The sequence below is a fragment of the Pinus tabuliformis genome, chromosome 1_2 (genome assembly GCF_031772625.1).
Source record: "Pinus tabuliformis cultivar Carrire ecotype Pingquan chromosome 1_2, CPIR1, whole genome shotgun sequence".
Taxonomy (NCBI): Eukaryota; Viridiplantae; Streptophyta; class Pinopsida; order Pinales; family Pinaceae; genus Pinus; species Pinus tabuliformis.
Window position 1 is genome coordinate 951,820,899 of NC_142298.1, and position 15,373 is coordinate 951,836,271.

The window sequence follows — 15,373 nt, forward strand, 5'->3', positions numbered from 1 at the left end:
CGGTATGTGAAAAATATAATAACTTTGAGCCCAATGATTTTGATGAAGAGTTAAATTATTACAGTGAAGATGAAACACGACTTGGTTCTCTCACCTACACTTTGATTGAGGACCTTTTACCATGGTACTCTAGGAGCTACAATAATTTCTTAGGCGATGTGATTTAAGTTTGATTTTCAATCAGGCTTGGACTAAGATAAGGTTATGGTGATCCAAACTATGGCCAAGGGAATAAGTGATTCAATGTGAAAGATGAGGCCAAGGGTCAAATAAAAGTTATGATTATTATTTGTAAGAAGTTGTGATAAAATCCCACCACCATGCCCTCATTTTTAAAATCAGGCTCCCTAATGGTAAGTCATAAATTCCTGGTATATTTGGATTATAAGATGTTGAATATACTCTTTGTATTATAGTGACAACTACTAAGTTTGATCCTAAACCTGGGAGAGATTACTCCAACAAATTACCAATTTACCATGGGAAATAAATAAAAATATTTGTAAAAAAAATATAAAACAAAAATTAAAACCTAATACCAAAAGTTGTGAAACCAGAATTAAAACCTAATACTAAAAATGGTTAAACCAGAATTAAAACCTAACACCAAGGTATAAGGAAAATGAAATTTAAAAATTAATTCAAAAACGCACTAGCTATAAGTCAGGTAAAAATGACGTTATAAATGAATAAACAAAAATAAATTGTCATGTCAAAAGTGAATTAAATATCTCCTTGACCATAACCATAAACTTGAATTTATTCATTAAACAATCATTCACCACTTTCTCTGTTCCTTACATTGCACCGCTTTTCAGCGCATGTGACACCGTAACTTACATTCCACATTCTCAACGAAAATAAAAAGTAGCTAAGAAAAACAAGGAGGTCATCGCCACGGAAGCAAATAACACGGTTTCCACTTCATTCCCTCCAACCATTCTGCTGGTTGATCTCGTAATTATTTTCCACTTCATTTTATCCGAGAATTTCAATCACTACGCTTTTATTATTTTCTGCCTCATTTCTTGGGACGATCCCTTTTAATTACGCCGTAAGGCGTTCCCCTCTGAAATGAATCTCCCTAAAGTCTACCTGTCATCCGTCTGTGCCGTTAGATCATGTGTTAGACGATTATAGTATTGTCAATCGTTGGATTAAAGGAAGGGAGTTGAATGGTTATAACCGTTCACTGGGAAGCTGAAGCGAAGGAAGGTCCAGATCGATGTCCGCAGCGGATATTGCAGCTCCCCACCTACGTCTCCTCGCTTCGCCACAATGGCACAGTATGCAGAGGCTACTCGCTCGGATTCAAAGCCTTCTCTTCTCTTTTGCAGGTGTGTAAGAGCATGAATGAGCTGCAACAAATCCATGCTCGGATACTCATGAGTGGACTTGAACAAAACATAGTTTTGGTTACCAAACTTGTGACTTTATATGGCACTGGAATAGCTGGAAGAATGCGCGCAATATGTTTGACAGAATGCGTAAACGGAATGTTTACTTATGGAATGCAGTTATAAGGGCTTATAGCAGGAAAGGACTCTGGCAGGAAGCACTTGAACTTTATTATGAAATGCAAGGATCAGGCATTGAGCCAAACAAGTTCACCTTTCTCTTTGCAATCAGGGCGTGTGCAGGCTTATCGGCTTTGGAAGAAGGCAAGGAGATCCATGATCAGATTGTTGGAGCTCGTTTTATATTGGGAATGTACTAATAGACATGTATGCTAAATGTGGGAATTTAGAGAATGCTCGCCAAATGGTTGACAAAATGTCTCAGAGAGATGTGGTTTCATGGACAGCAATGATAGCAGGATATGCCCAGAATGGACACGCTAGTGAGGCCTTGATGCTCTTCAATCAAATGCAGCGTTCAGATGCAAAACCCAATTCAGTTACGATTTTCAGTGTGCTTTCTGCATTTGCCTATTTAGCTAGCTTGCAGCAAGCTGATCAGATTCACAGTTATGTAATTATAACGGGATTTGAGTCTAATGTTTCTGTTGGAACTGCTCTCGTAGACATGTATGCTAAATGTGGGAATATAGAAAGTGCACACAGAGTATTTGACAAATTGCCTCAGAAAAATCTGATCTCGTGGACTGCCATGATTTCAGGGTATGGGCAGAATGGATATGGAGAGGAGGCCTTGTCCCTATTTCACAGAATGCATGTTGCAGGCCTAAAATCTGACTCTGTTACCATTGTAAATGTGTTGTCAGTTTGTGGGGATTTGGGTTCTTCAGAACAAGGCAAGTGGATCCATGATTATATAATTCAAAGTGGTCTTGTGTCAGATGTTTCTGTGGGGAATTCCCTGGTAACTATGCATGCAAAGTGTGGGAAATTACAGGTTGCACGAGGATTATTTGACAAACTTTCTATAACAAATGTGGTGTCACGGAATGCGATGACTGCAGGGTATACCCAAAATGAACATGCCGAAGAAGCTTTGGAACTTTTCTATCAAATGCAATTGGCAGACATGAAGCCCAACTCAGTCACCATGGTGAGTGTGCTCTCAGCATATGCCCATTTAGGAGATCTGCAACAGGGCAAGTGGACTCATAGTTACATCATCAAATGTGGATTTGAATCAAATGTTTTTGTGGGAACTGCCCTTACAGACATGTATTCTAAATGTGGAGATGTGGAGCTTGCTATGAAACTTTTGGATGCGATGAATGTGAAAAATGTAGTCACATGGAGTGCAATGATTGCAGGTTATGCACAGAATGTAGACGCGAATGAGGCTTTTACACTCTTTAGTAAGATGCAATTTTCTCAAGTAACACCCAACTTAGTCACTATGGTAAGTTTGCTCCCTGCATTTGCATGTTTAGCATATCTGGAAAAAGGTAAGAGGGTTCATGAATACATTATCAGAAGTGGATTGGAATCAGATGTTTCTGTAGGAACTGCTCTTGTAGATATGTATGCTAAATGTGGGAATATAGAAGTTGCGGCTAGGTTGTTTGACAAAATATCGAAAAGAGATGTAGTCACATGGAATGCTATGATTGCTGGTTATGCTCAGAATGGCCATGCTGCCAAGGCCTTGATACTTTTTCATGAAATGCAACTTGCAGGTGTCCAACCCAACTCTGTCACCATGACATGTGTGCTCCCAGCATGTGCCCATTTAGCAGCTCTGCAGGAGGGTAAACGGATCCATGATTATATAATTAGGAATGGACTTCAGTCAGATGTTTCTGTAGCAACTGCTCTCATTGACATGTATGTCAAGTGTGGAAATATAAATATTGCACGTGAACTTTTTGAAAATATTGTAGAAAAAGATGTAGTCTCATGGAATACAATGATTGCAGGCTATGGGATGCATGGAAATTGTAAGGATGCCTTGGAACTTTATCGCCAAATGCAATTGACGCATATTAAGCCAAACCACACCCAACTCTGTCACCATGACATGTGTGCTCCCAGCATGTGCCCATTTAGCAGCTCTGCAGGAGGGTAAACGGATCCATGATTATATAATTAGGAATGGACTTCAGTCAGATGTTTCTGTAGCAACTGCTCTCATTGACATGTATGTCAAGTGTGGAAATATAAATATTGCACGTGAACTCTTTGAAAATATTGTAGAAAAAGATGTAGTCTCATGGAATACAATGATTGCAGGCTATGGGAGGCATGGAAATTGTAAGGATGCCTTGGAACTTTATCGCCAAATGCAATTGACGCATATTAAGCCAAACCACATCACCTTTGTTTGTGTTTTGTCTGCTTGCAGTCATGCAGGCCTAGTGAGTGAGGGCTGGCAATATTTAGAATGCATGTCTCGAGATTATTGCATCACACCTAGGACGGAGCACTATGCTTGCATGGTTGACCTTCTTGGCCGTGCTGGTCATCTGGATGAGGCTTACAACTTTATCAAAAAAATGCCATTAGAACCTGATGCTGGAGTGTGGGGGACATTGCTTGGTACTTGTAGAATTCACTGCAATGTTCAACTAGGAGAACTCGGGGCGAAGCGACTTTTTGAGTCAGAGCCAGACAATACAGGGTACTATGTACTTCTGTCAAATATCTATGCTGCAGCTGGCAGGTGGGATGATGTGGTAAAAATGAGGACAATGATAAAAGATAGGGGACTCATAAAAATACGAGGATGCAGTCTGATTGAAGTAAACTACAATATTCACGCGTTCCTTGCAGATGACAGATCACATCCTCAATCGGAGAAAATTTATGCAATGTTGTCAACCTTGGACAAGCAGATGAAGGAGGCGGGGTATTTGCCTAGCACAGATTTTGTGCTGCATGATGTGGAGGAGGAACTGAAGGAAAACATGCTTTGTAGTCACAGTGAGAGGCTGGCAATTGCTTTTGGGGTTATTAGCACAAGGCACTCCTATTCGGATCACAAAAAACCTTCGTGTGTGTGGTGACTGTCATATTGCCACCAAGTTCATCTCCAAAATTGTCATGCGAGAAATTATTATGAGGGATGCATATCGTTTCCACCATTTTAAGGATGGGTTGTGTTCTTGCGGTGAATATTGGTAATAGTGAATGAAGCGAGTTCAAAAACACAAGTTGCGTAGGTGCAAACTTCTGTGAAAATGTTAGCCCACAACTATTTTTTAATTTAATTTCACACATAAAATAACCTAAGGGGGTAACAGGGTAATGTGGGAAGTGTTTATGTATTGGGTCAGAACAGTGATAGGCTGATAGCATAAGCTGAAATCCTATTGAAGAGCTCTAACCATAGATACAAAAAGTAATAGCTTCGACAACCTAAGAAAGAGAGATGAGAGTGGGGACTCGGGTAGCAAGCTCACTTTTCTCCAGTTAGGTGAAGTAAGAGAGCTAAGACAAAACTCCATCTTCCCCCTTCTTGTCTCTTTGATGCATGGTGGCATCTATATCTTATTCATGCTTTTCACTTAATGTAGATTATGAGGTCAAGGCTATCTTAATTGGTAGTTATACTGTTTAGAGATGATATGCATTGGAGTAGATTGGGCTAATGGGTCTTTCTGTCTGCCCATATAATATAATTGTAGAATTGAATTCCTTGGTATTAGTTTAAACTAACACAGAAAACTAAAAAGCATAAGGCCCCAACCTTGCCGAATGACTGGATTGTTTCTCGTGGACTGCCATGATTTCAGGGTATGGGCAGAATGGATATGGAGAGGAGGCCTTGTCCCTATTTCACAGAATGCATGTTGCAGGCCTAAAACCTGACTCTGTTACCATTGTAAATGTGTTGTCAGTTCTTGTGTCAGATGTTTCTGTGGGGAATTCCCTGGTAACTATGCATGCAAAGTGTGGGAAATTACAGGTTGCACGAGGATTATTTGACAAACTTTCTATAACAAATGTGGTGTCACGGAATGCGATGACTGCAGGGTATACCCAAAATGAACATGCCGAAGAAGCTTTGAAACTTTTCTATCAAATGCAATTGGCAGACATGAAGCCCAACTCAGTCACCATGGTGAGTGTGCTCTCAGCATATGCCCATTTAGGAGATCTGCAACAGGGCAAGTGGACTCATAGTTACATCATCAAATGTGGATTTGAATCAAATGTTTTTGTGGGAACTGCCCTTACAGACATGTATTCTAAATGTGGAAATGTGGAGCTTGCTATGAAACTTTTCGATGCGATGAATGTGAAAAATGTAGTCACATGGAGTGCAATGATTGCAGGTTATGCACAGAATGTAGACGCGAATGAGGCTTTTACACTCTTTAGTAAGATGCAATTTTCTCAAGTAACACCCAAATTAGTCACTATGGTAAGTTTGCTCCCTGCATTTGCATGTTTAGCATATCTGGAACAAGGTAAGAGGGTTCATGAATACATTATCAGAAGTGGATTGGAATCAGATGTTTCTGTGGGAACTGCTCTTGTAGATATGTATGCTAAATGTGGGAATATAGAAGTTGCGGCTAGGTTGTTTGACAAAATATCGAAAAGAGATGTAGTCACATGGAATGCTATGATTGCTGGTTATGCTCAGAATGGCCATGCTGCCAAGGCCTTGATACTTTTTCATGAAATGCAACTTGCAGGTGTCCAACCCAACTCTGTCACCATGACATGTGTGCTCCCAGCATGTGCCCATTTAGCAGCTCTGCAGGAGGGTAAACGGATCCATGATTATATAATTAGGAATGGACTTCAGTCAGATGTTTCTGTAGCAACTGCTCTCATTGACATGTATGTCAAGTGTGGAAATAAAAATATTGCACGTGAACTCTTTGAAAATATTGTAGAAAAAGATGTAGTCTCATGGAATACAATGATTGCAGGCTATGGAATGCATGGAAATTGTAAGGATGCCTTGGAACTTTATCGCCAAATGCAATTGACGCATATTAAGCCAAACCACATCACCTTTGTTTGTGTTTTGTCTGCTTGCAGTCATGCAGGCCTAGTGAGTGAGGGCTGGCAATATTTAGAATGCATGTCTCGAGATTATTGCATCACACCTAGGACGGAGCACTATGCTTGCATGGTTGACCTTCTTGGCCGTGCTGGTCATCTGGATGAGGCTTACAACTTTATCAAAAAAATGCCATTAGAACCTGATGCTGGAGTGTGGGGGACATTGCTTGGTACTTGTAGAATTCACTGCAATGTTCAACTAGGAGAACTCGGGGCGAAGCGATTTTTTGAGTTAGAGCCAGACAATACAGGGTACTATGTACTTCTGTCAAATATCTATGTTGCAGCTGGCAGGTGGGATGATGTGGTAAAAATGAGGACAATGATAAAAGATAGGGGACCCATAAAAATACGAGGATGCAGTCTGATTGAAATAAACTACAATATTCACGCGTTCCTTGCAGATGACAGATCACATCCTCAATCGGAGAAAATTTATGCAATGTTGTCAACCTTGGACAAGCAGATGAAGGAGGCGGGGTATTTGCCTAGCACAGATTTTGTGCTGCATGATGTGGAGGAGGAACTGAAGGAAAACATGCTTTGTAGTCACAGTGAGAGGCTGGCCATTGCTTTTGGGGTTATTAGCACAAGGCCTGGGACTCCTATTCGGATCACAAAAAACCTTCGTGTGTGTGGTGACTGTCATATTGCCACCAAGTTCATCTCCAAAATTGTCATGCGAGAAATTATTATGAGGGATGCATATCGTTTCCACCATTTTAAGGATGGGTTGTGTTCTTGCGGTGAATATTGGTAATAGTGAATGAAGCGAGTTCAAAAACACAAGTTGCGTAGGTGCAAACTTCTGTGAAAATGTTAGCCCACAACTATTTTTTAATTTAATTTCATACATAAAATAACCTAAGGGGGTAACAGGGTAATGTGGGAAGTGTTTATGTATTGGGTCAGAACAGTGATAGGCTGATAGCATAAGCTGAAATCCTATTGAAGAGCTCTAACCATAGATACAAAAAGTAATAGCTTCGACAACCTAAGAAAGAGAGATGAGAGTGGGGACTCGGGTAGCAAGCTCACTTTTCTCCAGTTAGGTGAAGTAAGAGAGCTAAGACAAAACTCCATCTTCCCCCTTCTTGTCTCTTTGATGCATGGTGGCATCTACATCTTATTCGTGCTTTTCACTTAATGTAGATTACGAGGTCAAGGCTATCTTAATTGGTAGTTATACTGTTTAGAGATGATATGCATTGGAGTAGATTGGGCTAATGGGTCTTTCTGTCTGCCCATATAATATAATTGTAGAATTGAATTCCTTGGTATTAGTTTAAACTAACACAGAAAACTAAAAAGCATAAGGCCCCAACCTTGCCGAATGACTGGATTGGCTCTCGTGGACTGCCATGATTTCAGGGTATGGGCAGAATGGATATGGAGAGGAGGCCTTGTCCCTATTTCACAGAATGCATGTTGCAGGCCTAAAACCTGACTCTGTTACCATTGTAAATGTGTTGTCAGTTCTTGTGTCAGATGTTTCTGTGGGGAATTCCCTGGTAACTATGCATGCAAAGTGTGGGAAATTACAGGTTGCACGAGGATTATTTGACAAACTTTCTATAACAAATGTGGTGTCACGGAATGCGATGACTGCAGGGTATACCCAAAATGAACATGCCGAAGAAGCTTTGGAACTTTTCTATCAAATGCAATTGGCAGACATGAAGCCCAACTCAGTCACCATGGTGAGTGTGCTCTCAGCATATGCCCATTTAGGAGATCTGCAACAGGGCAAGTGGACTCATAGTTACATCATCAAATGTGGATTTGAATCAAATGTTTTTGTGGGAACTGCCCTTACAGACATGTATTCTAAATGTGGAAATGTGGAGCTTGCTATGAAACTTTTCGATGCGATGAATGTGAAAAATGTAGTCACATGGAGTGCAATGATTGCAGGTTATGCACAGAATGTAGACGCGAATGAGGCTTTTACACTCTTTAGTAAGATGCAATTTTCTCAAGTAACACCCAACTTAGTCACTATGGTAAGTTTGCTCCCTGCATTTGCATGTTTAGCATATCTGGAACAAGGTAAGAGGGTTCATGAATACATTATCAGAAGTGGATTGGAATCAGATGTTTCTGTGGGAACTGCTCTTGTAGATATGTATGCTAAATGTGGGAATATAGAAGTTGCGGCTAGGTTGTTTGACAAAATATCGAAAAGAGATGTAGTCACATGGAATGCTATGATTGCTGGTTATGCTCAGAATGGCCATGCTGCCAAGGCCTTGATACTTTTTCATGAAATGCAACTTGCAGGTGTCCAACCCAACTCTGTCACCATGACATGTGTGCTCCCAGCATGTGCCCATTTAGCAGCTCTGCAGGAGGGTAAACGGATCCATGATTATATAATTAGGAATGGACTTCAGTCAGATGTTTCTGTAGCAACTGCTCTCATTGACATGTATGTCAAGTGTGGAAATAAAAATATTGCACGTGAACTCTTTGAAAATATTGTAGAAAAAGATGTAGTCTCATGGAATACAATGATTGCAGGCTATGGGATGCATGGAAATTGTAAGGATGCCTTGGAACTTTATCGCCAAATGCAATTGACGCATATTAAGCCAAACCACATCACCTTTGTTTGTGTTTTGTCTGCTTGCAGTCATGCAGGCCTAGTGAGTGAGGGCTGGCAATATTTAGAATGCATGTCTCGAGATTATTGCATCACACCTAGGACGGAGCACTATGCTTGCATGGTTGACCTTCTTGGCCGTGCTGGTCATCTGGATGAGGCTTACAACTTTATCAAAAAAATGCCATTAGAACCTGATGCTGGAGTGTGGGGGACATTGCTTGGTACTTGTAGAATTCACTGCAATGTTCAACTAGGAGAACTCGGGGCGAAGCGATTTTTTGAGTTAGAGCCAGACAATACAGGGTACTATGTACTTCTGTCAAATATCTATGTTGCAGCTGGCAGGTGGGATGATGTGGTAAAAATGAGGACAATGATAAAAGATAGGGGACCCATAAAAATACGAGGATGCAGTCTGATTGAAATAAACTACAATATTCACGCGTTCCTTGCAGATGACAGATCACATCCTCAATCGGAGAAAATTTATGCAATGTTGTCAACCTTGGACAAGCAGATGAAGGAGGCGGGGTATTTGCCTAGCACAGATTTTGTGCTGCATGATGTGGAGGAGGAACTGAAGGAAAACATGCTTTGTAGTCACAGTGAGAGGCTGGCCATTGCTTTTGGGGTTATTAGCACAAGGCCTGGGACTCCTATTCGGATCACAAAAAACCTTCGTGTGTGTGGTGACTGTCATATTGCCACCAAGTTCATCTCCAAAATTGTCATGCGAGAAATTATTATGAGGGATGCATATCGTTTCCACCATTTTAAGGATGGGTTGTGTTCTTGCGGTGAATATTGGTAATAGTGAATGAAGCGAGTTCAAAAACACAAGTTGCGTAGGTGCAAACTTCTGTGAAAATGTTAGCCCACAACTATTTTTTAATTTAATTTCATACATAAAATAACCTAAGGGGGTAACAGGGTAATGTGGGAAGTGTTTATGTATTGGGTCAGAACAGTGATAGGCTGATAGCATAAGCTGAAATCCTATTGAAGAGCTCTAACCATAGATACAAAAAGTAATAGCTTCGACAACCTAAGAAAGAGAGATGAGAGTGGGGACTCAGGTAGCAAGCTCACTTTTCTCCAGTTAGGTGAAGTAAGAGAGCTAAGACAAAACTCCATCTTCCCCCTTCTTGTCTCTTTGATGCATGGTGGCATCTACATCTTATTCGTGCTTTTCACTTAATGTAGATTACGAGGTCAAGGCTATCTTAATTGGTAGTTATACTGTTTAGAGATGATATGCATTGGAGTAGATTGGGCTAATGGGTCTTTCTGTCTGCCCATATAATATAATTGTAGAATTGAATTCCTTGGTATTAGTTTAAACTAACACAGAAAACTAAAAAGCATAAGGCCCCAACCTTGCCGAATGACTGGATTGGCTCTCGTGGACTGCCATGATTTCAGGGTATGGGCAGAATGGATATGGAGAGGAGGCCTTGTCCCTATTTCACAGAATGCATGTTGCAGGCCTAAAACCTGACTCTGTTACCATTGTAAATGTGTTGTCAGTTCTTGTGTCAGATGTTTCTGTGGGGAATTCCCTGGTAACTATGCATGCAAAGTGTGGGAAATTACAGGTTGCACGAGGATTATTTGACAAACTTTCTATAACAAATGTGGTGTCACGGAATGCGATGACTGCAGGGTATACCCAAAATGAACATGCCGAAGAAGCTTTGGAACTTTTCTATCAAATGCAATTGGCAGACATGAAGCCCAACTCAGTCACCATGGTGAGTGTGCTCTCAGCATATGCCCATTTAGGAGATCTGCAACAGGGCAAGTGGACTCATAGTTACATCATCAAATGTGGATTTGAATCAAATGTTTTTGTGGGAACTGCCCTTACAGACATGTATTCTAAATGTGGAAATGTGGAGCTTGCTATGAAACTTTTCGATGCGATGAATGTGAAAAATGTAGTAACATGGAGTGCAATGATTGCAGGTTATGCACAGAATGTAGACGCGAATGAGGCTTTTACACTCTTTAGTAAGATGCAATTTTCTCAAGTAACACCCAACTTAGTCACTATGGTAAGTTTGCTCCCTGCATTTGCATGTTTAGCATATCTGGAACAAGGTAAGAGGGTTCATGAATACATTATCAGAAGTGGATTGGAATCAGATGTTTCTGTGGGAACTGCTCTTGTAGATATGTATGCTAAATGTGGGAATATAGAAGTTGCGGCTAGGTTGTTTGACAAAATATCGAAAAGAGATGTAGTCACATGGAATGCTATGATTGCTGGTTATGCTCAGAATGGCCATGCTGCCAAGGCCTTGATACTTTTTCATGAAATGCAACTTGCAGGTGTCCAACCCAACTCTGTCACCATGACATGTGTGCTCCCAGCATGTGCCCATTTAGCAGCTCTGCAGGAGGGTAAACGGATCCATGATTATATAATTAGGAATGGACTTCAGTCAGATGTTTCTGTAGCAACTGCTCTCATTGACATGTATGTCAAGTGTGGAAATATAAATATTGCACGTGAACTCTTTGAAATTATTGTAGAAAAAGATGTAGTCTCATGGAATACAATGATTGCAGGCTATGGGATGCATGGAAATTGTAAGGATGCCTTGGAACTTTATCGCCAAATGCAATTGACGCATATTAAGCCAAACCACATCACCTTTGTTTGTGTTTTGTCTGCTTGCAGTCATGCAGGCCTAGTGAGTGAGGGCTGGCAATATTTAGAATGCATGTCTCGAGATTATTGCATCACACCTAGGATGGAGCACTATGCTTGCATGGTTGACCTTCTTGGCCGTGCTGGTCATCTGGATGAGGCTTACAACTTTATCAAAAAAATGCCATTAGAACCTGATGCTGGAGTGTGGGGGACATTGCTTGGTACTTGTAGAATTCACTGCAATGTTCAACTAGGAGAACTCGGGGCGAAGCGACTTTTTGAGTTAGAGCCAGACAATACAGGGTACTATGTACTTCTGTCAAATATCTATGCTGCAGCTGGCAGGTGGGATGATGTGGTAAAAATGAGGACAATGATAAAAGATAGGGGACTCATAAAAATACGAGGATGCAGTCTGATTGAAGTAAACTACAATATTCAAGCGTTCCTTGCAGATGACAGATCACATCCTCAATCGGAGAAAATTTATGCAATGTTGTCAACCTTGGACAAGCAGATGAAGGAGGCAGGGTATTTGCCTAGCACAGATTTTGTGCTGCATGATGTGGAGGAGGAACTGAAGGAAAACATGCTTTGTAGTCACAGTGAGAGGCTGGCCATTGCTTTTGGGGTTATTAGCACAAGGCCTGGGACTCCTATTCGGATCACAAAAAACCTTCGTGTGTGTGGTGACTGTCATATTGCCACCAAGTTCATCTCCAAAATTGTCATGCGAGAAATTATTATGAGGGATGCATATCGTTTCCACCATTTTAAGGATGGGTTGTGTTCTTGCGGTGAATATTGGTAATAGTGAATGAAGCGAGTTCAAAAACACAAGTTGCGTAGGTGCAAACTTCTGTGAAAATGTTAGCCCACAACTATTTTTTAATTTAATTTCATACATAAAATAACCTAAGGGGGTAACAGGGTAATGTGGGAAGTGTTTATGTATTGGGTCAGAACAGTGATAGGATGATAGCATAAGCTGAAATCCTATTGAAGAGCTCTAACCATAGATACAAAAAGTAATAGCTTCGACAACCTAAGAAAGAGAGATGAGAGTGGGGACTCGGGTAGCAAGCTCACTTTTCTCCAGTTAGGTGAAGTAAGAGAGCTAAGACAAAACTCCATCTTCCCCCTTCTTGTCTCTTTGATGCATGGTGGCATCTATATCTTATTCGTGCTTTTCACTTAATGTAGATTACGAGGTCAAGGCTATCTTAATTGGTAGTTACACTGTTTAGAGATGATATGCATTGGAGTAGATTGGGCTAATGGGTCTTTCTGTCTGCCCATATAATATAATTGTAGAATTGAATTCCTTGGTATTAGTTTAAACTAACACAGAAAACTAAAAAGCATAAGGCCCCAACCTTGCCGAATGACTGGATTGGCTGCATTATTAAGCTGTGTTTTTGAACTGATATTGTGCCTGTTGCGCCTGCCCAAAGGTAAGACGAAGGCATATAAACTAATATACAAACCGTGAAAAGAGTAGATGCAACCCATATCTATAGAAATATGTTATCAGAACACATTTATAGAATGATAATGAATGTTTAGGTAGCGAATTTGTGAGCAACTTTGTCTAAGAAAAGTATGCTTCAGACAATAGTATATATTTAAGACATCATATTGGACAGAAGAATATATTTAAGAGTTCATATTGCTGGTAGAGTGAAGAAGTTATTGGTGTTGGGCTAAGAGTTTTCTTCCATCTCTAATACATAGAATTTGGTTTTTCCTCTTCAACTCTTTCTCCCTTTGTATCTTCATCTATACTTCTATTGTAGTTGCCATTGCATAAATTCTCCTAGAATTGTTATGCTTGTGGTTTCATTTTCTGCGTGCATAATAATATAAGGTCTTGTTTAACATTTTTGCAATATATTCTTCCTCTTTCTTCTTTGTATCTATATCCAAGCACTATGCCATATCTTCAACCTAGGCCAGCACTATTTCAATTCCATGCCATCGTTGAACAATTTCATTTTCCATTTTTCCATGAGGATACAACTATATTGTAGTGACCCTTGAGCCATCTTGAAATCGATGAACAATTCGATTTTCCATTTTACCACAAGGATACAACTATATTGTAGTGACCCCTGAGCCATCTTGAAATTGCCAGAGTAGACTTTTAAGGTTTTAGTTTTTATGGTTATCAATCGATACTACAAAAGGATTATTGTGTTTGATAAGTTTATTAAGCTGTCTGGTAATGGCACCTCTTGTAGCTCAATGTTTTTTACCAATTGGTTGGCACATTAAAAATTCAGTCGAATTAGTTTATTGTGTGAAGGTGGTTTGTTTCCAAAGTGGATTGTTAGTGGTTGAGTTCTGTCTGTAAACTGATTGCTCCATTGAACCTATTGCCATTCCATGTTTGCTATTTCAATTCAGTTCAGATTGGGATTTTTTTCGTTTATATAAACTATGAATTGTTTTTGAAGCATGTTAAATAAATCAGCAATAAAAAATTGGACTCTACCATATATCTCCCTTTTCAGATTATCCACGCCTTCCATTAAGAGATGAAGTTTATATTTATGTCTGCAGCTCCTCTTGTAGGCTACAAAAATATGTTTACAATAAGATCTCAAATGAAATACTTGAAGGGCTTTACTGTCTTGTTTACATTCATACCTCTGTTCAAAGGAGTGAAAACTGCCCTGGTGTGTCTACTTTGTGGTTGATCTAGGAATAACTTCCTCTGGCTTTTAAGGAAAGGCTTCAGGTGGTGTATTTCCTACATTCAGGGCTTCAGTCAAGACTGTTTTTTGCAACCCTTGGCTGTTTCTTCTTGAGTTCAGGGTGAGTATTAAGTTGAGTTTGCATTTTGATTCAAATAATTCATTAGATCTATTGTTGCAGATGTGCTCATACAGTTTTTGATGTGTTATGCTGTTTATACTGGAAACTGAAGTATGTAAATCGTCTAGAATTTATCTGGGATTACATTAGGAAGGGATAGATTGCGATTCCTGATTTTGTGTATGACCATGATGATCAACTGGAAGACGGAACTTTGATGGACTATGGTGTTGAAACAGATCCCTTTCAAGTTTATGACATGGCTGCCATTGGATCATTTGATTCTTGATAGTCCTTGAGATGGGCCTCCTAGGCACTGTGCAAAATTTATCCATCAATTATGGAAATTTGTTGTATAGCATTTTATTTTCATGCTTTTCCTTCTGTATGCAAATGTGAGTGATCCCTTTCCAAGTGACTTCCCTTGACATGAGACTGTGTTCTTGAGAGAAGGCACTTTCTTGTTTTTCTATTGCAGTTTAGTTATCCAAAATTCTTGTGCTATAAAATTATGCCCTTTCGCATTGGGTGTACATATATGTAAATAGTCAAACCTGAAAACATGGCAGCATGCAGTTATTATGCTTTAGTAGTTCATCTTGTAGAAGGTGTTGATGGAAAAAAGGGTGTGTAGTGCAGAAGCATGGTGAAGATTATTGTCATTGGAAAGAAAATCTAGCTTTTGTGTTAAAACTTGGCTTTCAAAAGTTTCAAAAGCATGCCTAGCACACATTGTCTGCACGGTTTTTGCCTCAAAGCTAGCCAATTTCCACTACTTGACTGAAGAACTACTCTTATAGTCAAATTTGTATTTTGATTGTTGAATTAACTTTTGATGTGCCTTCTATGTATAGAATAATATAT

The 15,373-nt window shown here is 39.9% G+C and overlaps 1 protein-coding gene and 2 pseudogenes across 1 annotated transcript; all 3 read left to right on the forward strand.

The window, feature by feature from the left end:
• Positions 1-927: 927 nt before the first annotated feature.
• LOC149209117 (pentatricopeptide repeat-containing protein At3g12770-like) lies at positions 928-4,683 on the forward strand (annotated as a pseudogene).
• Positions 4,684-5,136: 453 nt separating this feature from the next.
• LOC149209118 (pentatricopeptide repeat-containing protein At3g12770 pseudogene) lies at positions 5,137-7,191 on the forward strand (annotated as a pseudogene).
• Positions 7,192-7,777: 586 nt separating this feature from the next.
• On the forward strand, positions 7,778-13,194 carry LOC149209119 (pentatricopeptide repeat-containing protein At3g12770-like). The gene is made up of 2 exons (XM_089396288.1): positions 7,778-8,951; positions 10,459-13,194. The coding sequence occupies exons 1-2, from the start codon at positions 7,793-7,795 to the stop codon at positions 12,501-12,503; spliced, it is 3,204 nt and encodes a 1,067-aa protein (XP_089252414.1). The 5' UTR covers positions 7,778-7,792; the 3' UTR covers positions 12,504-13,194.
• The last annotated feature ends 2,179 nt before the right edge of the window (positions 13,195-15,373 follow it).

What these genes read in the sequence shown, in the direction of transcription:
- LOC149209119 (XM_089396288.1), top strand. Translation starts at nt 7,793, where the DNA reads ATGATTTCAGGGTATGGGCAGAATGGATATGGAGAGGAGGCCTTGTCC. An exon ending in ATGGAATACAATGATTGCAG is followed by an intron (nt 8,952 to 10,458) that starts GCTATGGGATGC and finishes CCATGATTTCAG; the next exon opens with GGTATGGGCAGAATGGATAT.